The following is a 27051-nucleotide window of genomic DNA, read 5'->3' on the forward strand; positions in this document are numbered from 1 at the left end:
TATGGGGCAGGTCAGTTTTGGGGGGAGTTTCTGTAGGAAAGGTGACTTTTGGGGGTCTCTGTGGATCTCTCATGTCTGTCCCCCACAGAGGGCGAGGCGGAGGGCCCGGGCCCCACGGGGGGCGTGGGCAGTGACCCCCCCCCAGCCCAGGGGCTGCTGGAGGGGATGGGGCTGGAGGGGGAGCCCCTGGCCCCCATGGAGACAGACGAGCCGAGCGCCAGCGACCCCAAAGCCAAGGCCAAGATCACCCCAGCCATGGCCGCCCGCATCAAACAGATCAAACCCCTGCTCTCCGGTGAGGGGGGCCCAAAAACGGGGTGGGGGGCTCAAAACTGGGGTGGGGGGGCTCCAGGAATAGGTCGTGGGCTCTAGGAATGGGTCAGGGGGCTCCAGGAATAGCCTGGAAGACCCTAAAACTGTGTTAGAGGGGTCTCTAAAACAGCTCAGGGGATCTGTGGGGGGTCTCACCTGTGTCCTCCCCCGGGTCTCACCCCTGTGTCCCCTTGGGGGTCTCACCCCTGAGCTCTCCCTGTCCCCTCGGGGGTCTCACCCCTGAGGTCTCCTGTGTCCCCCTTGAGGGTCTCACCCCTGAGCTCTCCCGTGTTCCCTGTCCCCCCTGAGGGTCTCACCCCATGTCCCCCTGTCTCCTGTGTCCCCTCGCGGGTCTCACCCCATGTTCCCCATGTCCTTCTGTCTCCTGTGTCCCCCTGAGGGTCTCACCCCTGAGCTCTCCCGTGTCCCCTTGAGGGTCTCACCCCTGAGCTCTCCTGTGTCCGCTGTCCCCCTTGAGGGTCTCACCCCTGAGCTCTCCCGTGTCCCCCTTGAGGGTCTCACCCCTGAGCTCTCCTGTGTCCGCTGTCCCCCTTGAGGGTCTCACCCCTGAGCTCTCCTGTGTCCGCTGTCCCCCTTGAGGGTCTCACCCCTGAGCTCTCCCGTGTCCCCCTTGAGGGTCTCACCCCTGAGCTCTCCCGTGTCCCCTTGAGGGTCTCACCCCTGAGCTCTCCAGTGTCCCCCTGAGGGTCTCACTCCTGAGTTCTCCTGTGTCCCCCCTGTGTCCCCCCGAGGGTCTCACCCCATGTTCCCCATGTCCCTCTGTCCCCTGTGTCCCCTCGGGGGTCTCACCCCTGAGCTCTCCCTGTCCCCTCGCGGGTCTCACCCCACGTTCCCCGTGTCCCTCTGTCCCCGCCCGGGCTCTCACTGTCCCCCTGTCCCCGCAGCCTCGTCGCGGCTGGGCCGGGCGCTGGCCGAGCTCTTCGGGCTGCTGGTCAAGCTGTGCGTGGGCTCCCCGGTGCGGCAGCGCCGCAGCCACCACGCGGCCGCCGCCGCCCCCGCGCCCACCGCGGCCGCCCGCGCCACGGCCTCGGCGCTGACCCGCCTGCTGACCAAGGGGCTGAGCTGGCAGCCGCCCCCCTACACCCCCACGCCACGCTTCCGGTCAGTGACCATGGACAGGGGATGGGAACGGTGGGAATGGTGGGATGGGAATGGTGGGAATGATGGGATGGGAATGGTGGGAATGACGGGATGGGAATGGTGGGAATGATGGGATGGGAATGGTGGGAATGATGGGATGGGAACAATGGGATGGGATGGGGAAGGGCACGGCCTCAGCGCTGACCAAGGGGCTGAGCTGGCAGCCGCCCCCCTACACCCCCACGCCGCGCTTCCGGTCAGTGACCATGGACAGGGGATGGGAATGGTGGGGTGGGATGGGGATGGGAACGGGACTGGGAGCAGGGGAGGGAGAGGGAATGGGAACAGGGATGGGAATTGGAACTGGGATGGGAATGGGAATAGAGATGTGCGTAGGAATGGGAATGGGAGCATGATTGGAAATGGGAATGGAAATAGGAACAGGGATGGGAATGAGGATGGGGATGGGGATGGGAACAGAATTGGGAATAGGGGAGAGAGAGGGAATGGGAATGGGAACAGGGATGGGAATAAGGGAGAGAGAGGCAAAGGGAATGGGAACACGGATGGGAATGGGAGTAGGGACATGCATAGGAACAGGATTGGAAACGGGAGAGGAAATAGGAACAGGGCTGGGAATAGGGCAGGAGTGAGGCTGGGACAGGAGGGGCTGGGAATGGGAATGGGGCAGGGTACGGGAGAGGGGTGAGGTTGGGAATGGGGCGGGCTTGGAAAAAAGGGGGGGAGCTGGGGAGAGGGGCAGGGCTGGGGTGACAGGGACAGACCAGGGACAGGGACGGGTCTGCCACCTCCAGGGGCCGGAGCTTGGGCAGTGCCCGTGGGCAGTGCCCGTGGTCAGTGGCCGTGGGCAGTGCCCAGTGCTGTGCCCGTGGGCAGTGCCCGGTGCCGTGCCCAGCACTGACCACCCCGTGCCCCCAGGCTGACGTTCTTCATCTGCTCGGTGGGGTTCACGTCGCCCATGCTGTTCGACGAGCGCAAGTTCCCCTATCACCTCATGCTGCAGAAATTCCTCTGCTCCGGCGGCCACAACGCCCTCTTCGAGTGAGCTGGACACTGACCCCGGACACTGACCGGGCAGTGATCCTGGGCACTGACCGGGCACTGACTGGGCACTGACCGGGCACTGACCACAGACACTGACCCTGGACACTGACCGGACACTGAGCCCGGACACTGACTGGACACTGACCATGGACACTGACCCTGGACACTGACCGGACACTGAGCCCGGACACTGACTCTGGACACTGACCATGGACACTGACCATGGACACTGACCCTGGACACTGACTGGACACTGACCCTGGACACTGACCCTGGACACTGACCATGGACACTGACCACAGACACTGACCCCGGACACTGACCGGACACTGAGCCCGGACACTGACTGGACACTGACCATGGACACTGCCTGGACACTGACCGGACACTGAGCCCGGACACTGACCATGGACACTGCCTGGACATTGCACACTGACCAAAGACACCACACACTGACCACATACCCTGGACACTGACTGGACACTGACTGGGCACTGGATACTGACCATGGACACAGACCAATGCCCCTGGACACTGATGCTGGGACACGGACCCTGGCCCTGGTCAGTGACCCTGGCCCTGGTCAGTGACCCTGGCCCTGGACACGGACACTGCCCCTGGACAGTGACCCTGCCCCTGGACACGGACACTGCCCCTGGACACGGACACTGCCCCTGGACAGTGACCCTGCCCCTGGACACGGACACTGCCCCTGGACACGGACACTGCCCCTGGACACGGACACTGCCCCTGGACAGTGACCCTGCCCCTGGACACAGACACTGCCCCTGGACACGGACACTGCCCCTGGACACAGACACTGCCCCTGGACACGGACACTGCCCCTGGACACGGACACTGCCCCTGGACACGGACACTGCCCCTGGACAGTGACCCTGCCCCTGGACATGGACACTGCCCCTGGACATGGACACTGCCCCTGGACAGTGACCCTGCCCCTGGACACGGACACTGCCCCTGGACAGTGACCCTGCCCCTGGACACTGACCCCTCCAACTCCCTTCCTGTGGGTGGGGGGATGCTCCCATGACCTCAGGGTCTCTCCCAACACCCCCAGGACCTTTAACTGGTCCCTCCCATGACCTCGGGGTCCTTCCCAACACCCCAAATCCCTTTTTCCCCCCAGGACCTTTAACTGGGCGCTGTCCATGGGGGGCAAGGTGCCGGTGGGGGAGGGTCTGGAGCACCCCGACCTGCCGGACGGCACCGGCGAGTTCCTGGACGCGTGGCTGATGCTGGTGGAGAAGATGGTGAACCCCAGCACGGTGCTGGAGTCCCCCCACGCGCTGCCCGCCAAGGCCCCCCCACACGGACACCCCCCCTTCAGCGCCCTGCGCTTCCTCGTGGTCACCCAGAAGGTGGGCAGGGGGAAAAATGGGGTTTGGGGGGGGAAAATGGGGTTTGGTGGGGGAAAAATGGGGTTTTGCAGGGGAAATAGGGTTTGGGATGGGGGAGTTTGGGGGGGAAAATGGGGTTTGGGGGGGGAAATGGGGTTTGGGGGGGAAATGGGTTTGGGATGGGGGAAGTGGAGTTGTGGGGGAAAATTTGGTTTGGGATGGGAGGAATGAGATTTAGGAGGGAGGAAATGGGGTTTGGGGGAGGAAAAATGGGGTTTGGGGGGGAAATGGGATTTGGGATGGGGGAATGGGGTCTGGGGGAGGAGAAATGGGGTTTGGGAGGGGAAATGGGATTTGGGATGGGGGAAGTGGAGTTGTGGGGAAAATTTGGTTTGGGATGGGAGGAATGAGATTTAGGAGGGAGGAAATGGGGTTTGGGGGAGGAAAAATGGGGTTTGGGGGGGAAATGGGATTTGGGATGGGGGGAATGGGGTCTGGGGGAGGAGAAATGGGGTTTGGGAGGGGAAATGGGATTTGGGATGGGGGGAATGGGGTTTGGGAGAGGTAAAATGGGGTTTGGGAGGGGAATGGGGTTTGGGATGTGGGAATGGAGTTTGGGAGAGGTAAAATGGGGTTTGGGAGGGGAAATGGTGTTTGGGATGCGGGATAGGGGATTTGGGGAAGGGAATGGGATTTGGTGGGAGGGAATTGGGTTTGGTGGGGGGGATACCACATTTCCCCCCCGCCAAAATTCACGTCCCCACCCTCTCCCCATGGTGTCCCCACCTCCCTGCCGTGTCCCCAGGCCGCCTTCGCCTGCATCAAGCAGCTGTGGCAGCGGCGGCCGCTGAAGGTGTACGGCGGCCGCATGGCCGAGTCCATGCTGGCCATCCTGTGCCACATCCTGCGGGCCGAGCCGCTGCTGCGCGAGCGCCTGGGCCGCGAGCGAGAGGGGCCCGCGCCCGACGAGCCCGGGGGCGACGAGGGGGGGACCCGCAGGGAGCCCCACGTCAACCAGCAGCAGCTGCAGCAGGTACGGGGCCGGGACGTGGCCGTGGAGCTCGAAAAATGAGGGGTGGGGTGAAAAAATGGGGGTGGGAGGGAAAAAACTGGGGGGTGGGACAAAGAAAATGGGAGTGGGAGGTCAAAAACTGGGGAGTGGGATGAAAATATGGGGGTGGGAGGTCAAAAACTGGGGGGTGGGAGGTCAAAAACTGGGGGGTGGGATGAAAATATGGGGGTGGGAGGTCAAAAACTGGGCGGTGGGACAAAGAAAATGGGGGTGGGAGGTCAAAAACTGGGGGGTGGGAGGGAAAAAATGGGGGTGGGAGGGAAAAAACTGAGAGGTGGGATGAAAAAATGAGGGTGGGAGGTCAAAAACTGGGGGGTGGGAGGGAAAAAATGGTGGGAGGTCAAAAACTGAGGGGTGGGACAAAGAAAATGGGGGTGGGAGGTCAAAAACTGGGGGGTGGGATGAAAATATGGGGGTGGGAGGTCAAAAACTGGGGGGTGGAAGGGAAAAAAAGTGGGAGGTCAAAAACTTGGGTGGGATGAAAATACGGGGGTTGGAGGTCAAAAACTGAGGGGTGGGATATCAAAAACTGAGAGGTGGGATGAAAAAATGGGGGTGGGAGGCCAAAAACTGAGGGGTGGGAGGTCAAAAACTGAGAGGTGGGACAAAAAAAATGCAGGTGGGAGATCAAAAACGGGGATTGGGAAGGAAAAATGAGGGGGGAGGCAAAAATAGGGGTTGGGAGGTCCCTCCAAATCTTCAAACCCCTTTCTGTGCCCCCAAATCCCTCGCCGTGTCCCGCAAACCCATCCCTGACTCTGAGCCCCCCCTCAACCCCTCCTTGTGCCACCTTACCATCCTCCTCGTGCCCCCGAAATCCCCTCAAACCCCTCGGTGTGCCCCCCCAGCTGATGGACATGGGTTTCTCGCGGGAGCACGCCATGGAGGCTCTGCTCAACACCAACACCATGGAGCAGGCCACGGAGTACCTGCTCACCCACCCGCCCCCGCTCATAGGGGGCTCAGCACGGGTCAGTGGGGCTGGGGGGGCTGGAGCAGGGGGCAAGGGCAAATGGGGGGTTTGGGGGGCACAGGGAGGGGTTTGGGGGGCACAGGGAGGGGTTTGGGGGGGTTCTGCAGTGGGGAAAGGGGAAATGGGGGAGTTTGAGGGGCACAGGGAGGGGTTTGGGGGGGTTCTGCAGTGGGGAGAGGGGAAATGGGGGGGTTTGGGGGGCACAGGGAGGGGTTTGGGTGGCACAGGGAGGGGTTTGGGGGGGGCTCTGCACTGGGGAAAGGGCAAATGGGGGAGTTTGGGGGGCACAGGGAGGGGTTTGGGGGGCACAGGGAGGGGTTTGGGGGGGCTCTGCAGTGGGGAAAGGGGAAATGGGGGAATTTGGGGGGCACAGGGAGGGGTTTGGGGGGCACAGGGAGGGGTTTGGGGGGCACAGGGAGGGGTTTAGGGGGGGCTCCGTGCAGGTCAGTGGTGGGGCTGGGGGGTTCTGGAGCAGGGCAAGGAGAAATGGGGGGGATTTCAGAGGTTTTGGGGTGGTTTTGGAGTGATTCTGAAAGTCCTGAGTGGTTCAGGCTGGGTTCTGGGGAATTTCGGGTGGTTGGGGGTTTTTGTGGGTCCAGAATGTTTCGGTGGCAGGGTTCCTGGGGGGTTTTGGGGTGTTTTTGAGGGGTGGTTCTCAGAGATTTTCAGGGGTTTTGGGGGTTCTGGTGGATTTTGGGGTGTTCTGGGGGGGATTTTGGGGTGCTCTGGGGGTCGCCGCAGCCCCTGACGCTGCCCCCCAGGACCTGAGCATGTCGGAGGAGGATCAGATGATGAGAGCCATCGCCATGTCCCTGGGCCAGGACATCCCCATGGAGCAGCGTGCCGAGTCCCCCGAGGTGGGACCTCCCAAAAACCCCATTTCCTATCCCAAATCCTTGTTTCCTATCCCAAAACCTCAATTTCTCTCCCATTTCCCTGCTCCAAACCCCCATTTCTCTGCCCCAAACCCTCTTTTCTCCCCCATTTCCCTGTCCCAAACCCCCTTTTCTTCCCCAAAGAAAAAGGGGTTTGATTTCCCTGTCCCAAACCCCAATTTCTCCCCCATTTCCCTGCCCCAAGCCCCCTTTTCTCCCCCATTTCCCTGCCCCAAACCGCCATTTCCCTGCCCCAAACCTCCTATTCTCCCCCATTTCTGTGCCATAAACCCCCATTTCCCTGCCCCAAGCCCCCATTTCTCCCCCAAACCCCCATTTCTCCCTGATTTTCCTGCCCCAAACCCCAATTTCTCCAGCATTTCCCTATCCCAAATCCCAATTTCTCCACCCAGACTCCCTTTTCTCCCTGATTTCCCTGTCCCAAACCCCAATTTCCGCCCCAAACTCCCATTTCTCCCTGATTTCCCTGTCCCAAACCCCAATTTCTCCTCCCAAACCCCCATTTCTCCCCCATTTCTCCCCCCAAACCCCCATTTCTCCCCCAAATCCCCCTCCTCACCCCATTTCCCCCCCCAGGAGGCCGCGTGCCGCAAGGAGGAGGAGGAGCGGCGGGCGCGGGAGCGGCAGGAGGAGGAGGAGGCCAAGTGCCTGGAGAAGTTCGAGGGGGCCGAGCCGCTGGAGGCGGCCGAGCTCGGCGCCTTCACGGACTCGATGCTGCCCGGCTGCTCGCAGCTGCTGGACGAGCTGCCGGACACCGTGTACCGCGTCTGCGACCTGCTGATGACGGCCGTGCGCCGCAACGGCCCGGCCTACCGGGACAGCGTGCTCAAGCAGGTGGTGCAGCAGGTATGGAGGCCTGAACCCGGCCTAAACCCAGCCTAAATTCAGCCTAAACCTGCCCCAAACCTGTCCCAAACCCACCCTGAGACCCCCAAACCAGTCCTGAGACCCCTGACTGCCTGGCCTGCCAGGGCTTAGTGCTCAAATGGGGTGCAGCAGGTATGGAGGCCTGAACCCGGCCTAAATTCAGCCTAAACTCAGCCTAAACCTGCCCCAAACCCACCCTGAGACCCCCAGACCAGTCCTGAGACCCCTGACTGCCTGGCCTGCCAGGGCTTAGTGCTCAAATGGGGTGCAGCAGGTATGGAGGCCTGAACCCGGCCTAAATTCAGCCTAAACTCAGCCTAAACCTGCCCCAAACCCACCCTGAGACCCCCAAACCAGCCCTGAGACCCCTGACTGCCTGGTCTGCCAGGGCTTAGTGCTCAAGCAGGTGGTGCAGCAGGTATGGAGGCCTGAACCCGGCCTAAATTCAGCCTAAACCTGCCCCAAACCTGTCCCAAACCCACCCTGAGACCCCCAAACCAGCCTTGAGACCCCTGACTGCCTGGCCTGCCAGGGCTCAGTGCTCAAGCAGGTGGTGCAGCAGGTATGGAGGCCTGAACCCGGCCTAAACCCAGCCTAAACTCAGCCTAAACTCTGCCTAAACCTGCCCCAAACCCACCCTGAGACCCCCAAACCAGCCCTGAGACCCCTGACTGCCTGGTCTGCCAGGGCTTAGTGCTCAAGCAGGTGGTGCAGCAGGTATGGAGGCCTGAACCCGGCCTAAACTCAGCCTAAACCTGCCCCAAAGCTACCCTGAGACCTCTAAACGTGCCCTAAACCCACCCTGAACCAGCCCTGAGACCCCCCTGAACCCCCAGGTGTGCCAGGTGCCCCACTGACCCCTGACCACTCTTACCCTACTGACCACCCTGACCCTCACTGACCCCCTAAATCCCACTGACCCCCTAAATCCCACTGACCAACTGACCCCACTGAGCCCCAGTGATCCCTGAGCCCCGCTGACCCCGCTGACCCTCACTGACCCCCTAAATCCCACTGACCCCCTGAGCCCCAGTGACCCCTGAGCCCCGCTGACCCTCACTGACCCCCTAAATCCCACTGACCCCACTGAGCCCCAGTGACCCCTGAGCCCCACTGACCCCGCTGACCCTCACTGACCTCCTAAATCTCACTGACCCCCTGAGCCCCAGTGACCCCTGAGCCCCGCTGACCCTCACTGACCCCCTAAATCCCACTGAGCCCCTGACCCCGCTGACCCTCACTGACCCCCAGGTGTGGGAGGCGGCCGATGTCCTGATCAAGGCGGCCGTGCCACTGACCACCAGCGACACCAAGACGGTGTCAGAGTGGATCAGCCAAATGGCCACCCTGCCCCAGGCCTCCAACCTGGCCACGCGCATCCTGCTGCTCACCCTGCTCTTCGAGGTACCCCAAAACCTGGGGAGTGACCACAAAACCTGAGGGGGGTAACCCAAAACCTGGGGAGTGACCCCAAAACCTGGGGAGTGACTCCAAAACCTGAGGGGGTAACCCAAAACCTGGGGAGTGACCACAAAACCTGAGGGGGATAACCCAAAACCTGGGGAGTGACCCCAAAACCTGGGGAGTGACCCCAAAACCTGAGAGGGATAACCCAAAACCTGGGGTGTGACCCCAAAACCTGGGGAGTGACCCCAAAACCTGAGAGGGGTAATGCAAAACCTGGGGAGTGACCCCAAAACCTGGGGAGTGACCCGAAAACCTGAGGGGGGGTAACCCAAAACCTGGGGAGTGACCCCAAAACCTGAGAGGGGTAATGCAAAACCTGGGGAGTGACCCCAAAACCTGGGGAGTGACACCAAAACCTGGGAGTGACCCCAAAACCTGAGGGGGGGGTAACCCAAAACCTGGGAAGTGACCCCAAAACCTGAGGGGGGTAACCCAAAACATGGGGAGTGACCCCAAAACCTGAGAGGGGTAATGCAAAACCTGGGGAGTGACCCCAAAACCTGAGAGGGGTAATGCAAAACCTGGGGAGTGACCCCAAAACCTGAGGGGGGTAACCTAAAACCTGGGGAGTGACCCCAAAAAATGGGGTGGGGGGTGGGGGGGGAATGAGCTAAAGTTTTAGGTGGGATCTAAAAACCTGTGAGAACCCCAAAACTTGGGGCAGTAACCCCAAAACCTGGGGGAGGCACCCAAAAAATTGTGGGGAGCATCCCAGGGTCCCTGGGCCTCACAAAACATGCTGTCTGTTTTCTAGAGGTGGCTCATTTTTCCAAAAATCCTGAGGTTTGGGGTGGTTTTGGGGAGTTTTGAGGGTATTTTGGGAGTGTTTGGGATGTTTTTGGGGGATGCTGATGTTTTTGGATCTGAAACACCCCATGGTGGGGTCCAGCTCGTGTGCTGGTTTGGGGCTGTTTCTGTGGCTATTTCGGGGCTGTTTCTGGGTATTTTGCTCAGGATTTTGGGGGTGTTTTGGTGGATATTTCGGGGTGCTGATGTTTTTTGGGGTGCCCCCGACCCTCCCCAGGAGCTGAAGCTGCCCTGTGCCCGTGTGGTGGAGTCCAGCTGCGTGCTGGACGTGCTGATCAAGCTGCTGGAGGTGGTGCAGCCCTGCCTGCAGGCTGCCAAGGAGCACAAGGAGGTGCAGACCCCCAAGTAAGGAGTGACCCCTCGCAGAGCCCCCCAGAACCACCCCAAAACTCCCCCCAGGATGCTCTCACGGCTCTTTTGCCCCCCCAAAAAAAGGTGGATCACCCCTGTGCTGCTGCTGATTGATTTCTACGAGAAGACGGCCGTGTCCTCCAAGCGCCGCGCGCAGATGAACAAGGTGGGGGGCTGGGGGAAATTTGGGGGGTCCTGGGGGGTTTGGGGGGGCTGGGATGGGACATGGGGGGGATTCTGGGGACACACAGTGGGGCTGGGTGGGGTTGGAGCAGCCAGGGTGACACTGGGGGGGGCACAGGAGGTGACACAGGGGCTGATGCACAGAGCCTGGGGTGACAAAGGGGTGACACACAGGGTGCTGGGGTGGGGCCTCGGGGTCCTGGGGGACACAAGGGGTGACACGCAGGGTCTGGGGGACACGGGGGTGACACACAGGGTCCTGGGGGACACAGGGGGTGACACAGGGTCCTGGGGGACACGGGGGTGACGCACAGGGTCCTGGGGGACACAAGGGGTGACACAGGGGTGACACAGGGTCCTGGGGGACACAGGGGGTGACACACAGGGTCCTGGGGGACACAGGGGGGGACACAGGGGGGACACACAGGGTCCTGGGGGACACAAGGGGTGACACAGGGTCCTGGGGGACACGGGGTGACACACAGGGTCCTGGGGAGGGGCCTCAGGGTGCTGGGGGACACAGGTGGTGATGCACAGGGTCCTGGGGGACACAAGGGGTGACACAAGGGGGACACAGAGGTCCTGGGGGACACAGGGGGTGACACACAGGGTCTGGGGTGACACACGGGGTCCTGGGGAACACAGCATCCCTGCGATGGGGACGGTGACCTCACCACCCCACCACACCCGGTGCCACCCCGAGCGGGGTTTGGGGGGCACACGAGGAGCTCCAGGCTGCTGAACCCCCTTTCCCCACGTGCCCCCCCAGTACCTGCAGGCCACTGGGAACAACTGGCGCTGGTTCGACGACCGCTCGGGCCGCTGGTGCAGCTACAGCGCCAGCAACAACAGCACCATCGACGCGGCGTGGCGCGCCGGAGAGCCCAGCGTGCGCTTCACGGCCGGCCGGCGGCGCTACACCGTGCAGTTCACCACCATGGTGCAGGTGAAGGGCTGGCACGGGCTGGGGGGCGTGGGGACACGGCCCAGGGGCATGGAGACACAGCCCTGGGGTGTGGGGACACAACCCTGGGTCATGGGGACACGGCCCTGGGGTGTGGGGACACAGCCCTGGGGTGTGGGGACACGGTTCAGGGTCATGGGGACACAGCCCTGAGGTGTGGGGACACAGCCCTGGGGTGTGGGGACATGGCACTATGCCATCCAGTTTACCACCATGGTGCAGGTGAAGGGCTGGCACGGGCTGGGGGGCGTGGGGACACGGCTCAAAGTCATGGGGACACAGCCCTGGGGGCGTGGGGACACAGCCCTGGGGTGTGGGGACACAGCCCTGGGGCATGGGGACACGGTCCTTGGGCGTGGGGGCACGGCCCAGGGGCATGGAGACACGGCCCAGGGTCATGGGGACACAACCCTGGGTCATGGGGACACGGCCCCGGGGCATGGGGACACGGCCCCGGGGCATGGGGACACAGCCCTGGGGAGTGGGGACATGGCACTATGCCATCCAGTTTACCACCATGGTGCAGGTGAGGGGCTGGGGGCGTGGGGACACAGCCCCGGGGCATGGGGACACGGCCCCGGGGCATGGGGACACAGCCCTGGGGAGTGGGGACATGGCACTATGCCATCCAGTTCACCACCACGGTGCAGGTGAGTGGCAGGGCATGGGCTGGGGGTCATGGGGGCACCCAGGGCATGGGGACAAAGCCCTGAAGGTAGGGGACAGTCCCCTGGGGCCATCCAGGACAGGGGAACACAGCTCCAGTGTCACCCACTGCAGGGGACACCCCACTGGTGTCACCTCGTGGGATGGGGAATCCCCCCATGGCAGAGGGACACCCCTGGTGTCACCCCGTGGGGAGGGGCCCCAGTGTCACCCCGGTCCCCTCTGGTGTCCCCAGGTGAACGAGGAGACCGGGAACCGGCGCCCGGTGATGCTGACGCTGCTGAGACCCCCCCGGGCCGGGAAGGGCCGCGACGAGGGGGGGACCGAGGACCCCGAGGGGAAGGGCAAGGACGAGACCCCCGGTATGGGGCTGGGGGGGGGCTGAGGGGTTTTGGGGAGTCTGAGAGGTTTTGGGGAGGGTCTGAGGGGTCATGGGCAGGTTGGAGGAGTTTTGCAGGGAGTCTGAGGAGTTATGGGAGGGGTCTGAGGGGTTTTGGGGGGTCATGAAGGGGTCACAATGGTCATGGCAGGTCATGGAGGCTATGGGGGGGGTCACAGAGGTCACAGTGGGGTCAGAATGGCCATGAGGGGGGTCACAGGGGTCATGGGGGGATCAGAATGGTCACTGGGGGTCAGAATGGTCACTGGGGGTCAGAATGGTCATGGTGGGATCAGAATGGCCACGGGGGGGTCATGGGGGGGATCAGAATGGTCATTGGGGGTCAGCATTGCCATGGGGGGGTCATGGTGGGATCAGAATGGTCACTGGGGGTCAGAATGGTCATTGGGGGTCAGAATGGCCATGAGGGGGGTCACAGGGGTCATGGGGGGATCAGAATGGTCACTGGGGGTCAGAATGGTCACTGGGGGTCAGAATGGCCATTAGGGGGTCAGAATGGCCATTAGGGGGTCATGGTGGGATCAGAATGGTCATTGGGGGTCAGCATGGTCACTGGGGGTCAGAATGGCCATTAGGGGGTCAGAATGGCCATTAGGGGGTCATGGGGGGGATCAGAATGGTCATTGGGGGGGGTCACAGGGACCACAAGTGAGTGCCACCCCCCAAAACCACCCTCCTCCCCCCTTTCCCCATCCCCACAGCTCCAGACCCCCCTTCTACAGAGGAAGACCCCCCCTCCACCCCTACCACCACCACCACCACCACCACCACCACCACCACCAGCAGCAGCACCGCCGCCGCCCCCTGCCCGTCCCCTCCGTGCCCCACGCCGACCCCCGAGGAGCCGCGGGAGGAGGCGGACGCCGAGGCTCCGGTGCGGGGCCTGGCGGAGGAGGCGGTGCCGGCCGTGCTGCGGGCGTGCGTCAGCATGCTGGGGGTACCCGTGGACCCCGACACGCTGCACGCCACGCTGCGCCTGTGCCTGCGCCTGACGCGGCAGCACAAGCACGCGCTGCTCTTCGCCGAGCTGCGCTCCACCCGCACCATCCTGGCGCTGACGCAGAGCTCCGGCTTCACCGGCTTCACGCCGCTCGTCACCCTGCTCTTCCGGCACATCATCGAGGACCCCTGCACGCTGCGGCACACCATGGAGAAGGTGAGGGGGAGAGGGGACTGGGGGGCTGGGGAGAGGGGTGAGGGGATTGGGGGGCTGGGGGAGAGGGGATTGAGGGGATTGGGGGGTTGCGGGAGAGGGGATTGGGGGGCTGGGGAGATGGGAGAGGGGATTGGGGGGCTGGGGAGAGGGGATTGGGGGGCTGGGGGAGAGGGGATAAAGGGAGAGGGGATTGGGGGGCTGAGGGATAGGGGGTTGGGGGGCTGGGGAGAGGGGAGAGGGGATTGAGGGGCTCGGGGAGAGGGGATTGGGGGATTGAGGGGCTAGGGGAGAGGGGAGAGGGGATTGAGGGGCTGGGGGACAGGGGATAAAGGGAGAGGGGATTGGGGGGCTAGGGGAGAGGAGATTGGGGGTTGGGGGGCTGGGGGACAGGGGAGAAGGGAATTGGGGCTGCAGGGGACAAGGGGAACAGGGAATTGGGGTCCAGGGGACACTGGTGACAAGAGGAACAGGAAATTGGGGGTTGTGGGTACAAGGGCATCAGGGAATTGGGGGTTGTGGGCACAGGGGCATCAGGGAATTGGGGTTGTGGGCACAGGGGCATCAGGGAATTGGGGGTTGTGGGTACAAGGGCATCAGGGAATTGGGGTTGTGGGCACAGGGGCATCAGGGAATTGGGGTTGTGGGCACAGGGGCATCAGGGAATTGGGGTTGTGGGCACGGGGGCATCAGGGAATTGGGGTTGTGGGCACAGGGGCATCAGGGAGTTGGCGCTCTGGGGCCAGCGGGGCCGCGGGCTCTGCAGCTCCGGGGCTCTGGGCTCCCTCGGGAAGCTCTCCCGGGGGTGCCCCTCTGGCCCCGTGCCCACGGTGTCCCCGCCGTGTCCCCGTGCCCAGGTGGTGCGCTCAGCGGCCACGAGCGGGGCGGGCAGCACCACCTCGGGGGTGGTGTCGGGCAGCCTGGGCTCGCGGGAGGTGAATTACATCCTGAGGGTGCTGGGCCCCGCCGCCTGCCGCAGCCCCCACGTCTTCACCGAGGTGGCCACGGGCTGCATCCGCATCGCCCTGCCCGCGCCGCGCGGCTCCGGCACCGGTGAGGGGCACGGAGGATCCTGGGGAGGGTCTTGGTGCCTGGAACAAACCCCTAGAGTGGGGCCTGGGATGTGGGGAGGATCCTGGGGAGGGTCTTGGTACCTGAACAAGCCCCTAGAGTGGAGCCTGGGATGTGGGGAGGATCCTGGGGAGGGTCTTGGTACCTGGACAAGCCCCTAGAGTGGAGCCTGGGATGTGGGGAGGATCCTGGCGAGGGTCTTGGTGCCTGGAACAAGCTCCTAGAAAGGGGCCTGGGATGTGGGGAGGATCCTGGGGAGGGTCTTGGTGCCTGGAACAAGCTCCTAGAAAGGGGCCTGGGATGTGGGGAGGATCCTGGGGAGGGTCTTGGTACTTGGAACAAGCTCCTAGAAAGGGCCTGGGATGTGGGGAGGATCCTGGGGAGGGTCTTGGTACTTGGAACAAGCCCCTAGAGTGGAGCCTGGGATGTGGGGAGGATCCTGAGGAGGGTCTTGGTGCCTGGAACAAGCCCCTAGAGTGGAGCCTGGGATGTGGGGAGGATCCTGGGGAGGGTCTTGGTACCTGGACAAGCCCCTAGAGTGGGGCCTGGGATGTGGGGAGGATCCTGGGGAGGGTCTTGGTACCTGGACAAGCCCCTAGAGTGGAGTCTGAGCCTGGTGGGTCCTGGAGAGGACTTGGGGGTGGTCCTGGATGGGGGCCTGGCAGCTGGGGGGGTTCTTGGAGGGGGAAATGGGGGCATGGGAGGGATCCTGGGGATCCCTGGCACCTCTGAGGAATCCTAGGAGGATTCCCGGAGAGGATCCCAGGCTGCCTCTATCCCCACAAAACGGGGTCCCAGGGGTCTCTCAGAGCAGGGGTTCTAGGGGTGCCTCTATCCCCAAAAATGGGGTCCCACAGGTGCCTCTGTGCCCAAAAATGGGGTCCCAGGATCCGTTTATCCTCAGAGAAGAAGTCCCCAGGGGTCCCCCTGTCCCCAGAACATGGGATCCTGGGAGAGGTTCCTGAAGAGGACTCAGGGGTGCCTCTGTTCCCAAAAATGGGGTCCTGGGGGTCCCTTTAGCCTCAGAGCAGGGGGCCCAGCAGTCTCTCAGACAGAATGGTGGTCCCAGAGGTGCCTCCACATCCCAAAAACCAGAGTCCCACCTCATCCTCATCTTCACCACGTGACTCCCACAACTCCTCCCCAACCTGACACTGCTGAGGATCCCCCCAAATCCCTGACCCCCCCCATTTCCCCCCCAAATTTCCCAGCCTCCGACGACGAGTTCGAGAACCTGCGGATCAAGGGGCCCAACGCGGTGCAGCTGGTGAAGACCACGCCGGCCAAGGCGGCCGCGCTGCCGCCCATCCCCGAGCCCATCCGCGACGTCATCTACGACATGCTCAACGCCCTGGCCGCCTACCACGCCCCCGACGAGGGTACGGGGGGCTCGGGGGGCTGGGGAGAGCAGAGGGAGGAGTGGGGTGCATGTGGAACGGGAATTGGGGTGTCCTGTGTGATGTCCTGGGTGCTTACCATACCCCCAGTGAGGGTATGGGAGGGCTCAGGGGGGCAGAGGGAGGAGTGGGGTGCACATTGAACGGGATTTGGGGTGTCCTGTTCAATGCCATGTGTGCCCACTGTGCCCCTGTGGGTGTCCTGTGTGATGTTTGGGGGAACCCCCACAATGGGGGCAAACACCCCCAGTGAGGTTTGGGGTACAGAGGGAGGAGTGAGGTGCACGTGGAACAGGAATTGGGGTGTCCTGTGCGATGTCCTGGGTGCCCACCACATCCCTGATGAGGGCATGGTGGTCTCGGGCCCCTCCTGGGGAGTTGGGGGACAGAGGGAGGAGTGGGGTGCATGTGGAACGGGATTTGGGGTGTCCTGTTCAATGCCATGTGTGCCCACTGTGCCCCTGGGGGTGTCCTGGGTGATGTCCTGGGTCTTTGGCAGGGGTTTGGGGGACTTGGGGAGCCCCCACAATGGGAGCAAACACCCCCAGTGAGGTTTGGGGTGCAGAGGGAGGAGTGGGGTGCACGTAGAACGGGATTTGGGGTGTCCTGTTCAATGCCATGCATGCCCACTGTGCCCCTGGGGGTGTCCTGGGTGATGTCCTGGGCTCCTGGCAAGGATCTGGGGGACTTGGGGAACCCCCACAATGGGGACAAACACCCCCAGTGAGGTTTGGGGTGCAGAGGGAGGAGTGGGGTGCACGTGGAACAGGAATTGGGGTGTCCTGTGCACTGTCCTGGGCCTCTGACAAGGGTTTGGGGGGCTCGGGTCCCCCACAATGGGGGCACACACCCCCAGGGAGGTTTGGGGGTTATGGAGGGAGGGGGGGAGCGCAGGGAGCAAGGATTGGGGGGCACACGAGGAAATTGGGGTGTTCCCAAGGAGCGAGGTAGATGTGGAAAAGGATTTGGGGGTTTTCATGTGCGGGGAATTGGGGTGTTCATATATGGATGGAATTGGTGTGTTCATGTAGGGATGGAATTGGGGTGTCCAAATAGGGACAGAATTGGGGTGTCCACGTAGAGAATGAATTGGGGTGTCCATGTAGGAACGGAACTGGGGTGTTCCTGTAGAGAAGGAATTGAGGTGTCCATATAGGAACAGAACGGGGGTGTCCATATAGGAACAGAATTGGGGTGTCTCTGTAGGAACAGAACTGGGGTGTCCATGTAGGGAGAGAATTGGGGTGTCCATGTAGGGAGAGAAAGAATTGGGGTGTCCATGTAGGAACAGAATTGGGGTGTCCAAAAAGGGACAGAATTGGGGTGTCCATACAGGAACAGAACTGGGGTGTCCATGTAGGAGCAGAATTGGGGTGTCCATATGGGAACAGAATTGGGGTGTCCATATAGGGAGAGAATTGGGGTGTCCATATAGGAACAAAATTTGGGTGTCCATGTAGAGACAGAATTGGGGTGTCCATGTAGGAACAGAATTGGGGTGTCCAAATAGGGACAGAATTGGGGTGTCCATGTAGGGAGAGAAAGAATTGGGGTGTCCATGTAGGAACAGAATTGGGGTGTCCAAAAAGGGACAGAATTGGGGTGTCCATACAGGAACAGAACTGGGGTGTCCATGTAGGAGCAGAATTGGGGTGTCCATACAGGAACAGAACTGGGGTGTCCATGTAGGAGCAGAATTGGGGTGTCCATACAGGAACAGAACTGGGGTGTCCATATAGGAACAGAATTTGGGTGTCCATGTAGAGACAGAATTGGGGTGTCCGTGTAGGAGCAGAATTGGGGTGTCCCTGTAGGGACAGAATTAGGGTGTCCATATAGGAACAAAACTGGGGTGTCCATGTAGGGAGAGAAGGAATTGGGGTGTCCATATAGGGAGAGAACTGGGGTGTCCATATAGGAACAGAATTTGGGTGTCCACGTAGGAAGAGAACTGGGGTGTCCATGTAGGGAGAGAAGGAATCGGGGTGTCCACGCAGGAAGGAACTGGGGTGTCTGTACTGGGCGGCAATCAGGCTGCCCCATCCCCCAGGCATCCTCAGCCCCTCTGGGGGGGTCTCCTGTCCCCCCCTGAGCGCCGTGTCCCCACTCAGGTGACAAGGGGGACCCCAAGAGCGCGGCGCCCAGCGAGGTGAGCCAGCTGCTGTCGGACATCGGGGACGACATGTACCAGCAGTACCGCAGCCTGACCCGCCCGCCCGCCGACTTCGACCCCCCCGCCGGCTTCGCCATCAACGTAGGGGGCTGGGGGGGTCCTGGGGGGCGGTTTGGGGGGGATGGGGGGCGGTTTGGGGGAGCTGAGGGGTGATTCGGGGGAGTTGAGGGGTGATTTGGGGGAGCTGACGGGTGTTTCGGGGGAGCTGAGGGGTGGCTGGGGGGGTCTGGCAGGGCTGCAGTTTGGTTTTGGGGCCTGCGGGCAGTTTGGGAGGGTGGGGGGTGGTTTTTGGGGGGGGCTGAGGGGTGATTTGGGGGGGTCTGGCAGGGCTGCAGTTTGGTTTTGGGGCCTGGGAGCAGTTTGGGAGGGTGGGGGGTGGTTTTTGTGGGGGGCTGAGGGGTGATTTGGGGGGGTCTGGCAGGGCTGGGGTGTGGTTTCGGGGCCTGGGGGGTGGTTTTGGGGGGCTGAGTGTTGGTTTGGGGGATTTGGAGGGCCCAGTGTTCCCAGGGATATTTGAGGGAGGGGGTAATGGGGGACTTTGTGGGTCTGTGGGGTTTTGGGGGGCTCCCCCACGCTCTGACCCCCCCCCTGCTCCCCCAGGCCCAGGTTTTTGCTGCTGATGGAGCCACGGCCGAGACACCACCCTCGGGAACCCCCCAGGGAGAAGGTGGCACTGTCCCCCCGAGTCCTCTGGTGTCCCCTGCTTGTCCCTGATGTCCCCTCCCATCCCTGTGACACCGATACTCCCAACCTCCCCAACATCTTCTCTCTACCCCCACACATCCCAATGTCCCCTCTGTGTCCCCTCCACGTCCCCTGAGGTCCTCTCTGTGTCTTTGAGACTTTCACCATCCCCTCTGCACCCCTCAATGGTGCCCCCTGTGCTCCCTGGTGTCCCCTAAGGATGCTCTCCTGTGCCCCCCTGCTCCCCTGTGTCCCCTGACACTGTCCCTGTGTCCCCTGACTGTCCCCTGACACTGTCCCCTTGTCCCCTGACACTGTCCCCGTGTTCCCTGACACTGTCCCAATGTCCCCTGACTGTCCCCTGGCACTGTCCCCGTGTCCCCTGACGCTGTCCCCATGTCCCCTGACTGTCCCCTGATGCTGTCCCCGTGTCCCCTGACGCTGTCCCCGTGTCTCCTGACTGTCCCCTGGCACTGTCCCCGTGTCCCCTGACACTGTCCCCGTGTCCCCTGACTGTCCCCTGACACTGTCCCCGTGTCCCCTGACGCTGTCCCCGTGTCCCCTGGCACTGTCCCCGTGTCCCCTGACGCTGTCCCCATGTCCCCTGACTGTCCCCTGACGCTGTCCCCGTCTCCCCTGGCACTGTCCCCGTGTCCCCTGACTGTCCCCTGACACTGTCCCCGTGTCCCCTGACACTGTCCCCGTGTCCCCTGACACTGTCCCTGTGTCCCCTGACTGTCCCCTGACACTGTCCCCGTGTCCCCTGACACTGTCCCCGTGTCCCCTGACACTGTCCCTGTGTCCCCTGACTGTCCCCTGACACTGTCCCCGTGTCCCCTGGCGCTGTCCCCGTGTCCCCTGATGCTGTCCCTGTGTCCCCTGACGCTGTCCCCGTGTCCCCTGACTGTCCCCTGACACTGTCTCTGTGTCCCCTGACTGTCCCCTGACTGTCCCCTGACTGTCCCCATGTCCCCACAGCGTCCAGCCCCGAGGAGGGCCGCGAGGGCCGCAAGGAGAAGGAAGGGGAGCGTGGCGAGGAGCGGGGCCGGGCGCGGGGCTCCAAGCCCCTGATGCCCACCTCGACCATCCTGCGGCTGCTGGCCGAGCTGGTGCGCTCCTACGTGGGCATCGCCGCCCTGATCGCCAACTACAGCTACAGCGTGGGGCAGTCCGAGCTCATCAAGGAGGTGACACCGCGGGGACACGGCCGCCAGAGGGGCAGGGCACAGGGACAGCCGTGTGTGTCTGTCAGGGTGTGCAGTGAGGGGAGGTGACACGGTGGGGACAGGGCCAGCAGAGACAGCTGTGTCCCTGTCCGGGTGTGCATGAGGGGGTTCTGTCAGCTCCCTGTGCTTTGGGGTCTGTTGTCACCTCGGGGAGGGGCGTCACTTGTCACCCCTTGTCACCTTGATTGTGAGGGTCCCCTGTACCCCCAGACACCTCAGTCCCACCTCCTGTGCTCAGGGTCACCCAACTGATTGGGGTCCCCTGTCCCCCCAGACACCCCAATCCTGTCCCCTGTGCTCGAGGGTCCCCTGTCACCCCACTGATTGGGGTCCCCTGTCCCCCCAGACACCCCAATCCTGTCCCCTGTGCTTGGGGGCCCCTGTCACCCCAAGCACCTCAATCCTGTCCCCTGTGCTTGGGGGCCCCTGTCACCCCACTGATTGGGGTCCCCTGTCCCCCCAGACACCCCAATCCTGTCCCCTGTGCTCGAGGGTCCCCTGTCACCCCACTGATTGGGGTCCCCTGTCCCCCCAAGCACCTCAGTCCTGTCCCCTGTGCTCGAGGGTCCCCTGTCACCCCACTGATTGGGGTCCCCTGTCCCCCCAGACACCCCAATCCTGTCCCCTGTGCTCGAGGGTCCCCTGTCACCCCACTGACTGGGGTCCCCTGTCCCCCCAGACACCCCAGTCCTGTCCCCTGTGCTCGAGGGTCCCCTGTCCCCTTACCCTGAGGGTCCCCTGGGTCCCCCCGGCCGTGGGTCCGGGCGTGTGACCCCTGTGTCCCCCCAGGACTGCAGCGTGCTGGCCTTTGTCCTGGACCACCTGCTGCCCCACCAGCAGAACGCCGAGGACAAGGACACGCCGGCGCTGGCGCGGCTCTTCCTGGCCAGCCTGGCCGCGGCCGGCAGCGGCACCGATGCCCAGGTGGCCCTGGTCAACGAGGTCAAGGCCGCCCTCGGCCGCGCCCTGGCCATGGCCGAGAGCACCGAGAAACACGCCAGGTGTGGGGACAGCGTGGGGACAGCGTGGGGACAATGTGGGGACAGTGTGGGGACAGTGTGGGGACAGCTGGGGACAGTGTGGGGACAGCTGGGGACAGTGTGGGGACAGCGTGGGGACAGTGTGGGGACAGCTGGGGACAGTGTGGGGACAGCGTGGGGACAGTGTGGGGACAGTGTGGGGACAGCTGGGGACAGTGTGGGGACAGCGTGGGGACAGCGTGGGGACAGCTGGGGACAGTGTGGGGACAGCGTGGGGACAGCATGGGGACAGCTGGGGACAGTGTGGGGACAGCTGGAGACAGTGTGGGGACAATGGACAGCGTGGGGACAGCGTGGGGACAATGTGGGGACAGCTGGGGACAGCGTGGGGACAGCTGGGGACAGTGTGGGGACAGTGTGGGGACAGCTGGAGACAGTGTGGGGACAATGGACAGCGTGGGGACAATGTGGGGACAGCTGGGGACAGTGTGGGGACAGCGTGGGGACAGCTGGAGACAGTGTGGGGACAGTGTGGGGACAGTGTGGGGACAATGTGGGGACAGCTGGGGACAGCGTGGGGACAGTGTGGGGACAGTGTGGGGACAGCTGGGGACAGTGTGGGGACAGCGTGGGGACAGCGTGGGGGCAACGTGCAGGTACCATGGGGACAATGTGGGGACAGCATGTGGGTACCGTGGGGACAGTGTGGGGATAGTGTGGGGACAGCTGGGAGCTGGGGACAATGTTGGGGACAGCTGGGGACAATGCGAGGGACAGCAGAGACAGCCCCGAGGTGACCGATGTCTCCCATCCTCTGTCCCCCACAACGTGACCAGTGTCCCTTTATCCCCCTGGAGTGAACAGTGTCAGTGTCCACCCGGAATGACCAGTGTCCCCATGGCGTGACCGGTGTCCCCCAGAGTGTCCATTGTCACTTGAGAGTGTGGCCTGTCCCCTCGAGTGACTGCTGTCCTCCAGAGTGACCGCTGTCCCCTGGAGTGACCACTGTCCTCCAGACTGTCCGCCATTCCTCCTGAATGACCACTGTCCTCCTAGAGGGACCGCTGTCCCTCAGAGCATCCCTTGTCCCCCATCCCCCCCGAGTGACCACTGTCCCCTGGAGTGACCGCTGTCCCTGGAGTGACCGCTGTCCCTGGAGTGACCACTGTCCCCTGGAGTGACCGCTGTCCCTGGAGTGACCGCTGTCCCCCCGAGTGACTGCTGCGCTGTCCCCGCAGGCTCCAGGCCGTCATGTGCATCATCAGCACCATCATGGAGTCGTGCCCGTCCACCTCGAGCTTCTACAGCAGCGCGGCCAAGCCGCCCCACAACGGCATGAACAACATCATCCGCCTGTTCCTCAAGAAGGGGCTGGTCAACGACCTGGCCCGTGTGCCCCACAGCCTCGACCTGTCCAGGTGAGGGGCTGGGGGGGTGCCCTGAGGGCCTGGGGGGTGTTAAGGGGGTTTGAGGGGGTCTCGAGGGGTTTTCAGTGGTCTTTGGGGAGCTTGGTTGGGGTCTCGAGAGGTTTTCAGTGGTCTTTGGGGGAGCTTGGTTGGGGTCTGGAGGGGTTTTCAGTGGTCTTTGGGGGAGCTTGGTTGGGGTCTCAAGGGGTTTTCAGTGGTCTTTGGGGAGCTTGCTTGGGGTCTGGAGGGGTTTTCAGTGGTCTTTGGGGAGCTTGCTTGGGGTCTCAAGGGGTTTTCAGTGGTCTTTGGGGAGCTTGCTTGGGGTCTCAAGGGGTTTTCAGTGGTCTTTGGGGAGCTTGGTTGGGGTCTCAAGAGGTTTTCAGTGGTCTTTGGGGGAGCTTGGTTGGGGTCTGGAGGGGTTTTCAGGGATCTTGAGGGGGTTTGAGGGAGCTTCATTGGGGTTTTGGGGTGTCTTGAGGAGGACCGTGGTGGATTTGGGGGTCCATGCTGGGTTTGCGGGTTCCTGCTGGGTTTTGGGGTCCCTGCTGGGTTCAGGGGGGTTCCCTGCCAGTTCAGGGGTCCCCTCTGGCGTGGGGGTCCGTGCCGGTTGGGGTGCCAGCGCTGCCCCCCCAGCCCCAACATGGCCAACACGGTGAACGCGGCGCTGAAGCCGCTGGAGACGCTGTCGCGCATCGTGAACCAGCCCAGCGGGCTCTTCGGGGCCAAGGGCTCCTCCAGCAAGAGCAAGGCCGAGGGCAACGGCGGCGCCCGCGAGGCGGGGGCCGCGCCCCCCGACGGAGGTACCGCCCCACTCCGGGACCCCCGGGTCACCCCAAGGCCCCCCGGGTCACCCCACAGCCCCCCGGTGTCACCCACTGCCCCGGTGTCACCCCACGGCCCCCCGGTGTCACCCACTGCCCCAGGGTCAGTCACAACTGCCCCTGATGGAGGTGTCACCCCTGGGACCCCCGGGTCACCCCATGGCCCCCTGGTATCACCCACTGCCCTGGTGTCACCCCATGTCTCCCCGGTGTCACCCACTGCCCCGGTGTCACCCACTGCCCCAGGGTCAGTCACAGCTGCCCCTGATGGAGGTGCCAGCCCTGGGACCCCCAGGTCACCCCATGGCCCCCCGGTGTCACCCACTGCCCCGGTGTCACCCACTGCCCCGGTGTCACCCACTGCCCCAGTGTCACCCCACAGCCACACCCCCAGTGTCACCCCACAGCTACCTGGTGTCACTCCACAGCCCCGGTGTCACCCCATGTCCCCCCAGTGTCACCCACTGCCCCAGGGTCAGTCACAGCTGCCCCTGATGGAGATGCCACCCCTGGGACCCCCAGGTCACCCCATGGCCCCCCGGTGTCACCCCACACCCCCACCCCCAGTGTCACCCACTGCCCCGGTGTCACCCCATGTCCCCCCAGTGTCACCCACTGCCCCAGGGTCAGTCACAGCTGCCCCTGATGGAGGTGCTACCCTTGGGACCCCCGGGTCACCCCATGGCCACACCACCAGTGGTGCCCCCACACCCCATGACCCCCAGGGGACCCTCCTGTCCCCCCCACAACCCCTCTGCCCCCCAGGGGACCCTCCTGTCCCCCATGACACCCCACGACCCCTGTGCCCCCCAGGGGACCCCGGGGACCCCGAGCCCCCCGAGGAGGACGCGGAGGCAGCGCAGGCCGAGGCGGCCGACGGGGACATGGACGGCGAGGCCGAGGGGGACACGGTGGTGCTGGCCGGGCAGCCCGAGGGGCTCACCACCCAGGAGATGCAGGTCAGGGACCCCTCCCCAATTCCCCCGAGACCCCCAAGTCCCCCCCAGCACCCCCAAACCCCTCCTGTGCCCCCCTCCAGGTGGAGAACGAGCTGGAGGATCTCATTGACGAGCTGCTGGAGCGGGACGGCGCCGACGGCAACAGCACCATCATCGGTGAGGGACAGAGTGACCACTGGGCAGCAGGGTGACCACTGGGCAGCAGGGTGACCACTGGGCAGCAGGGTGACCGCTGGGCAGCAGGGTGACCACTGGGCAGCAGAGTGACCACTGGGCAGCAGGGTGACCGCTGGGCAGCTGGGTGACCGCTGGGCAGCAGAGTGACCACTGGGCAGCAGGGTGACAGCTGGGCAGCAGGGTGACCAGTGGGCAGCAGAGTCACAGCTGGGCAGCAGAGTGACCACTGGGCAGCAGAGTGACCACTGGGCAGCAGGGTGACCAGTGGGCAGCAGAGTGACCACTGGGCAGCAGGGTGACCGCTGGGCAGCAGAGTGACCACTGGGCAGCAGGGTGACCATTGGGCAGCAGGGTGACCATTGGGCAGCTGGGTGACCACTGGGCAGCAGAGTGACCGCTGGGCAGCAGGGTGACCACTGGGCAGCAGAGTGACCACTGGGCAGCAGAGTGACCTCTGGGCAGCAGAGTGACCACTGGGCAGCAGGGTGACCACTGGGCAGCAGAGTGACCACTGGGCAGCAGGGTGACCACTGGGCAGCAGAGTGACCGCTGGGCAGCAGGGTGACCACTGGGCAGCAGGGTGACCCCTGGGCAGCAGGGTGACCGCTGGGCAGCTGGGTGATCGCTGGCCATCAGGGTGACTCCCTGGACATCAGAGTGACTCCCTGGCCATCAGGGTGACCCCTTGGCCATCAGGGTGACCCCTGAATATCAGGATGACCCCTTGGCCATCAGGGTGACCCCTGGCCATCAGGGTGACTCTCAGGACATCAGAGTGACACCCTTGGCCATCAGAGTGACTCCCTGGCCATCAGAGTGACTCCCTGGCCATCAGGGTGACCCCTGGCCATCAGGCTGACCCCTTGGCCATCAGGCTGTCCCCTGGCCATCAGGGTGACTCCCTGGCCATCAGGGTGACCCCTGGCCATCAGGCTGACCCCCTGGCCATCAGGGTGACCCCTGGCCATCAGGGTGACCCCTGGCCATCAGGCTGACCCCTTGGCCATCAGGGTGACCCCTGGCCATCAGGGTGACCCCTGGCCATCAGGCTGACCCCTGGCCGTGTCCCCTGTCCCCAGTGAGCCGCTCGGCCGAGGACGAGTCGCAGGAGGACGTCCTGATGGACGAGGCTCCGTCCAACCTCAGCCAGGCCTCCACGCTGCAGGCCAACCGCGAAGGTGGGCGCGGGCCTTTGGGCCTTTGGGCTTTTGGGCTTTTGGGCCTTTGGGCTTTTGGGCTTTTGGGCTTTTGGGGTTTGGGAGGAACTGGAAGCACCCCAGGGCTCGGGGAGGGCTGCCAGGCTGGAGCAGCCTGGGCGTGTTGGGCTCCCTGTGAGATCATGGGGGAAATTTGGATCGGGGATTTGGGGGTGTCCCTGGGGGGTCTCGGAGTTTTACAGACCCCCCTGACCCCTCCCCACAGATTCCATGAACATCCTGGACCCCGAGGATGAGGAGGAGCACACGCAGGAGGAGGACAGCAGCGGCAGCAACGAGGATGAGGATGACAGCCAGGACGAGGAGGAGGAGGAGGAAGAAGAGGATGAGGATGATCAGGTGGGGTTAAAGCGCTGAGGGGCCTCCCAAAACTCAGGGGTGCCCCCAAAACATTGGGATCACCCTCAAGGGTCCCCCCTAAATAACAGAGTCTTCTCTGTAGCTGTGCCCCTGTTTTGGGGTGGGATGCTCTGTTTTGGGTCAAAGTGCCCCCAGGTTTTGGTCTGGGGGGTCCTTTGGGCCATTTGGGGTCGGGGTCCTCCAATATTGGGGGTCATGAGCCCTGTTTTGGGTCAAAGTGCCCCCAGGTCTGGGTCAAGGCTTGCTGTTTTGGTCAGGGGGTGATATTTTGGGTCAGGGTGCCCTGTTTTGGGTCAGGACGTGTCTTTTTGGGTCATTTAGGGTCAGGGAACCCCCACTTTGAGGGTCAGGGGGTGTCATTTGGGGTTTGGTGCCCTGTTTTGGGTCAAGATGCCCCCAGTTTAGGATCAGGGGGTGCTGTTTTGAGTCAGGGTACCCCCAATTTTGGGTCAGGATTGCTGTTTTGGGGCAAAATGCCCTAGTTTTGGATCAGGGTGGGCTGTTTTGGGCCAAAACTCCCCAATCTGGGGCCTGCTGACCCCCTGTCGGACCCTGCCAGGACGATGAGGAGGGTGAGGAAGGTGAGGAGGAGGAGGATGACGATGATGGCTCGGAGATGGAGCTGGACGAGGATTACCCCGACATGAACGCCTCGCCCCTCGTGCGCTTCGAGCGCTTTGACCGCGACGACGACCTCATCATCGAGTTCGACAACATGTTCTCCAGCCCCAGTATGGCACTGGGGGGCACTGGGAGGGACTGGGGGGGACTGGGAGAGACTGGGAGGGGACTGGGAGAGACTGGGAGGGGACTGGGGGGGACTGGGAGAGACTGGGAGGGGACTGGGGTGCACTGGGAGGGACTGGGAGAGACCGGGAGGGGACTGGGGGGTGCTGGGAGAGACTGTGAGGGGACTGGGGGGCACTGGGAGGGAACTGGGAGGGG

General features: G+C 63.4%; 1 protein-coding gene across 10 annotated transcripts in view; it reads left to right on the forward strand.

The window, feature by feature from the left end:
* Positions 1–27051, forward strand: part of HUWE1 (HECT, UBA and WWE domain containing E3 ubiquitin protein ligase 1) — a 74376-nt gene that overhangs the window by 18018 nt on the left and 29307 nt on the right. For all 10 annotated transcript variants that reach the window (XM_085563439.1, XM_085563432.1, XM_085563438.1 and 7 more), the window contains 27 exons: positions 89–295; positions 1218–1434; positions 2353–2475; positions 3626–3857; positions 4642–4869; positions 5757–5879; positions 6643–6738; positions 7354–7623; positions 8896–9048; positions 10136–10263; positions 10354–10435; positions 11222–11398; positions 12318–12444; positions 13184–13638; positions 14493–14688; positions 15918–16085; positions 18215–18357; positions 18877–18943; positions 19939–20147; positions 20976–21187; positions 22405–22584; positions 23206–23372; positions 24207–24352; positions 24433–24508; positions 25609–25707; positions 25952–26085; positions 26666–26837. In XM_085563439.1, coding sequence (XP_085419565.1) covers positions 89–295; positions 1218–1434; positions 2353–2475; positions 3626–3857; positions 4642–4869; positions 5757–5879; positions 6643–6738; positions 7354–7623; positions 8896–9048; positions 10136–10263; positions 10354–10435; positions 11222–11398; positions 12318–12444; positions 13184–13638; positions 14493–14688; positions 15918–16085; positions 18215–18357; positions 18877–18943; positions 19939–20147; positions 20976–21187; positions 22405–22584; positions 23206–23372; positions 24207–24352; positions 24433–24508; positions 25609–25707; positions 25952–26085; positions 26666–26837 — 4587 coding nt within the window. The remainder of the gene's footprint in view (positions 1–88; positions 296–1217; positions 1435–2352; positions 2476–3625; positions 3858–4641; positions 4870–5756; positions 5880–6642; positions 6739–7353; positions 7624–8895; positions 9049–10135; positions 10264–10353; positions 10436–11221; positions 11399–12317; positions 12445–13183; positions 13639–14492; positions 14689–15917; positions 16086–18214; positions 18358–18876; positions 18944–19938; positions 20148–20975; positions 21188–22404; positions 22585–23205; positions 23373–24206; positions 24353–24432; positions 24509–25608; positions 25708–25951; positions 26086–26665; positions 26838–27051) is intronic.

Source organism: Lonchura striata, chromosome 31 (assembly GCF_050655825.1).
Source record: "Lonchura striata isolate lonStrDom1 chromosome 31, ASM5065582v1, whole genome shotgun sequence".
Taxonomy (NCBI): Eukaryota; Metazoa; Chordata; class Aves; order Passeriformes; family Estrildidae; genus Lonchura; species Lonchura striata.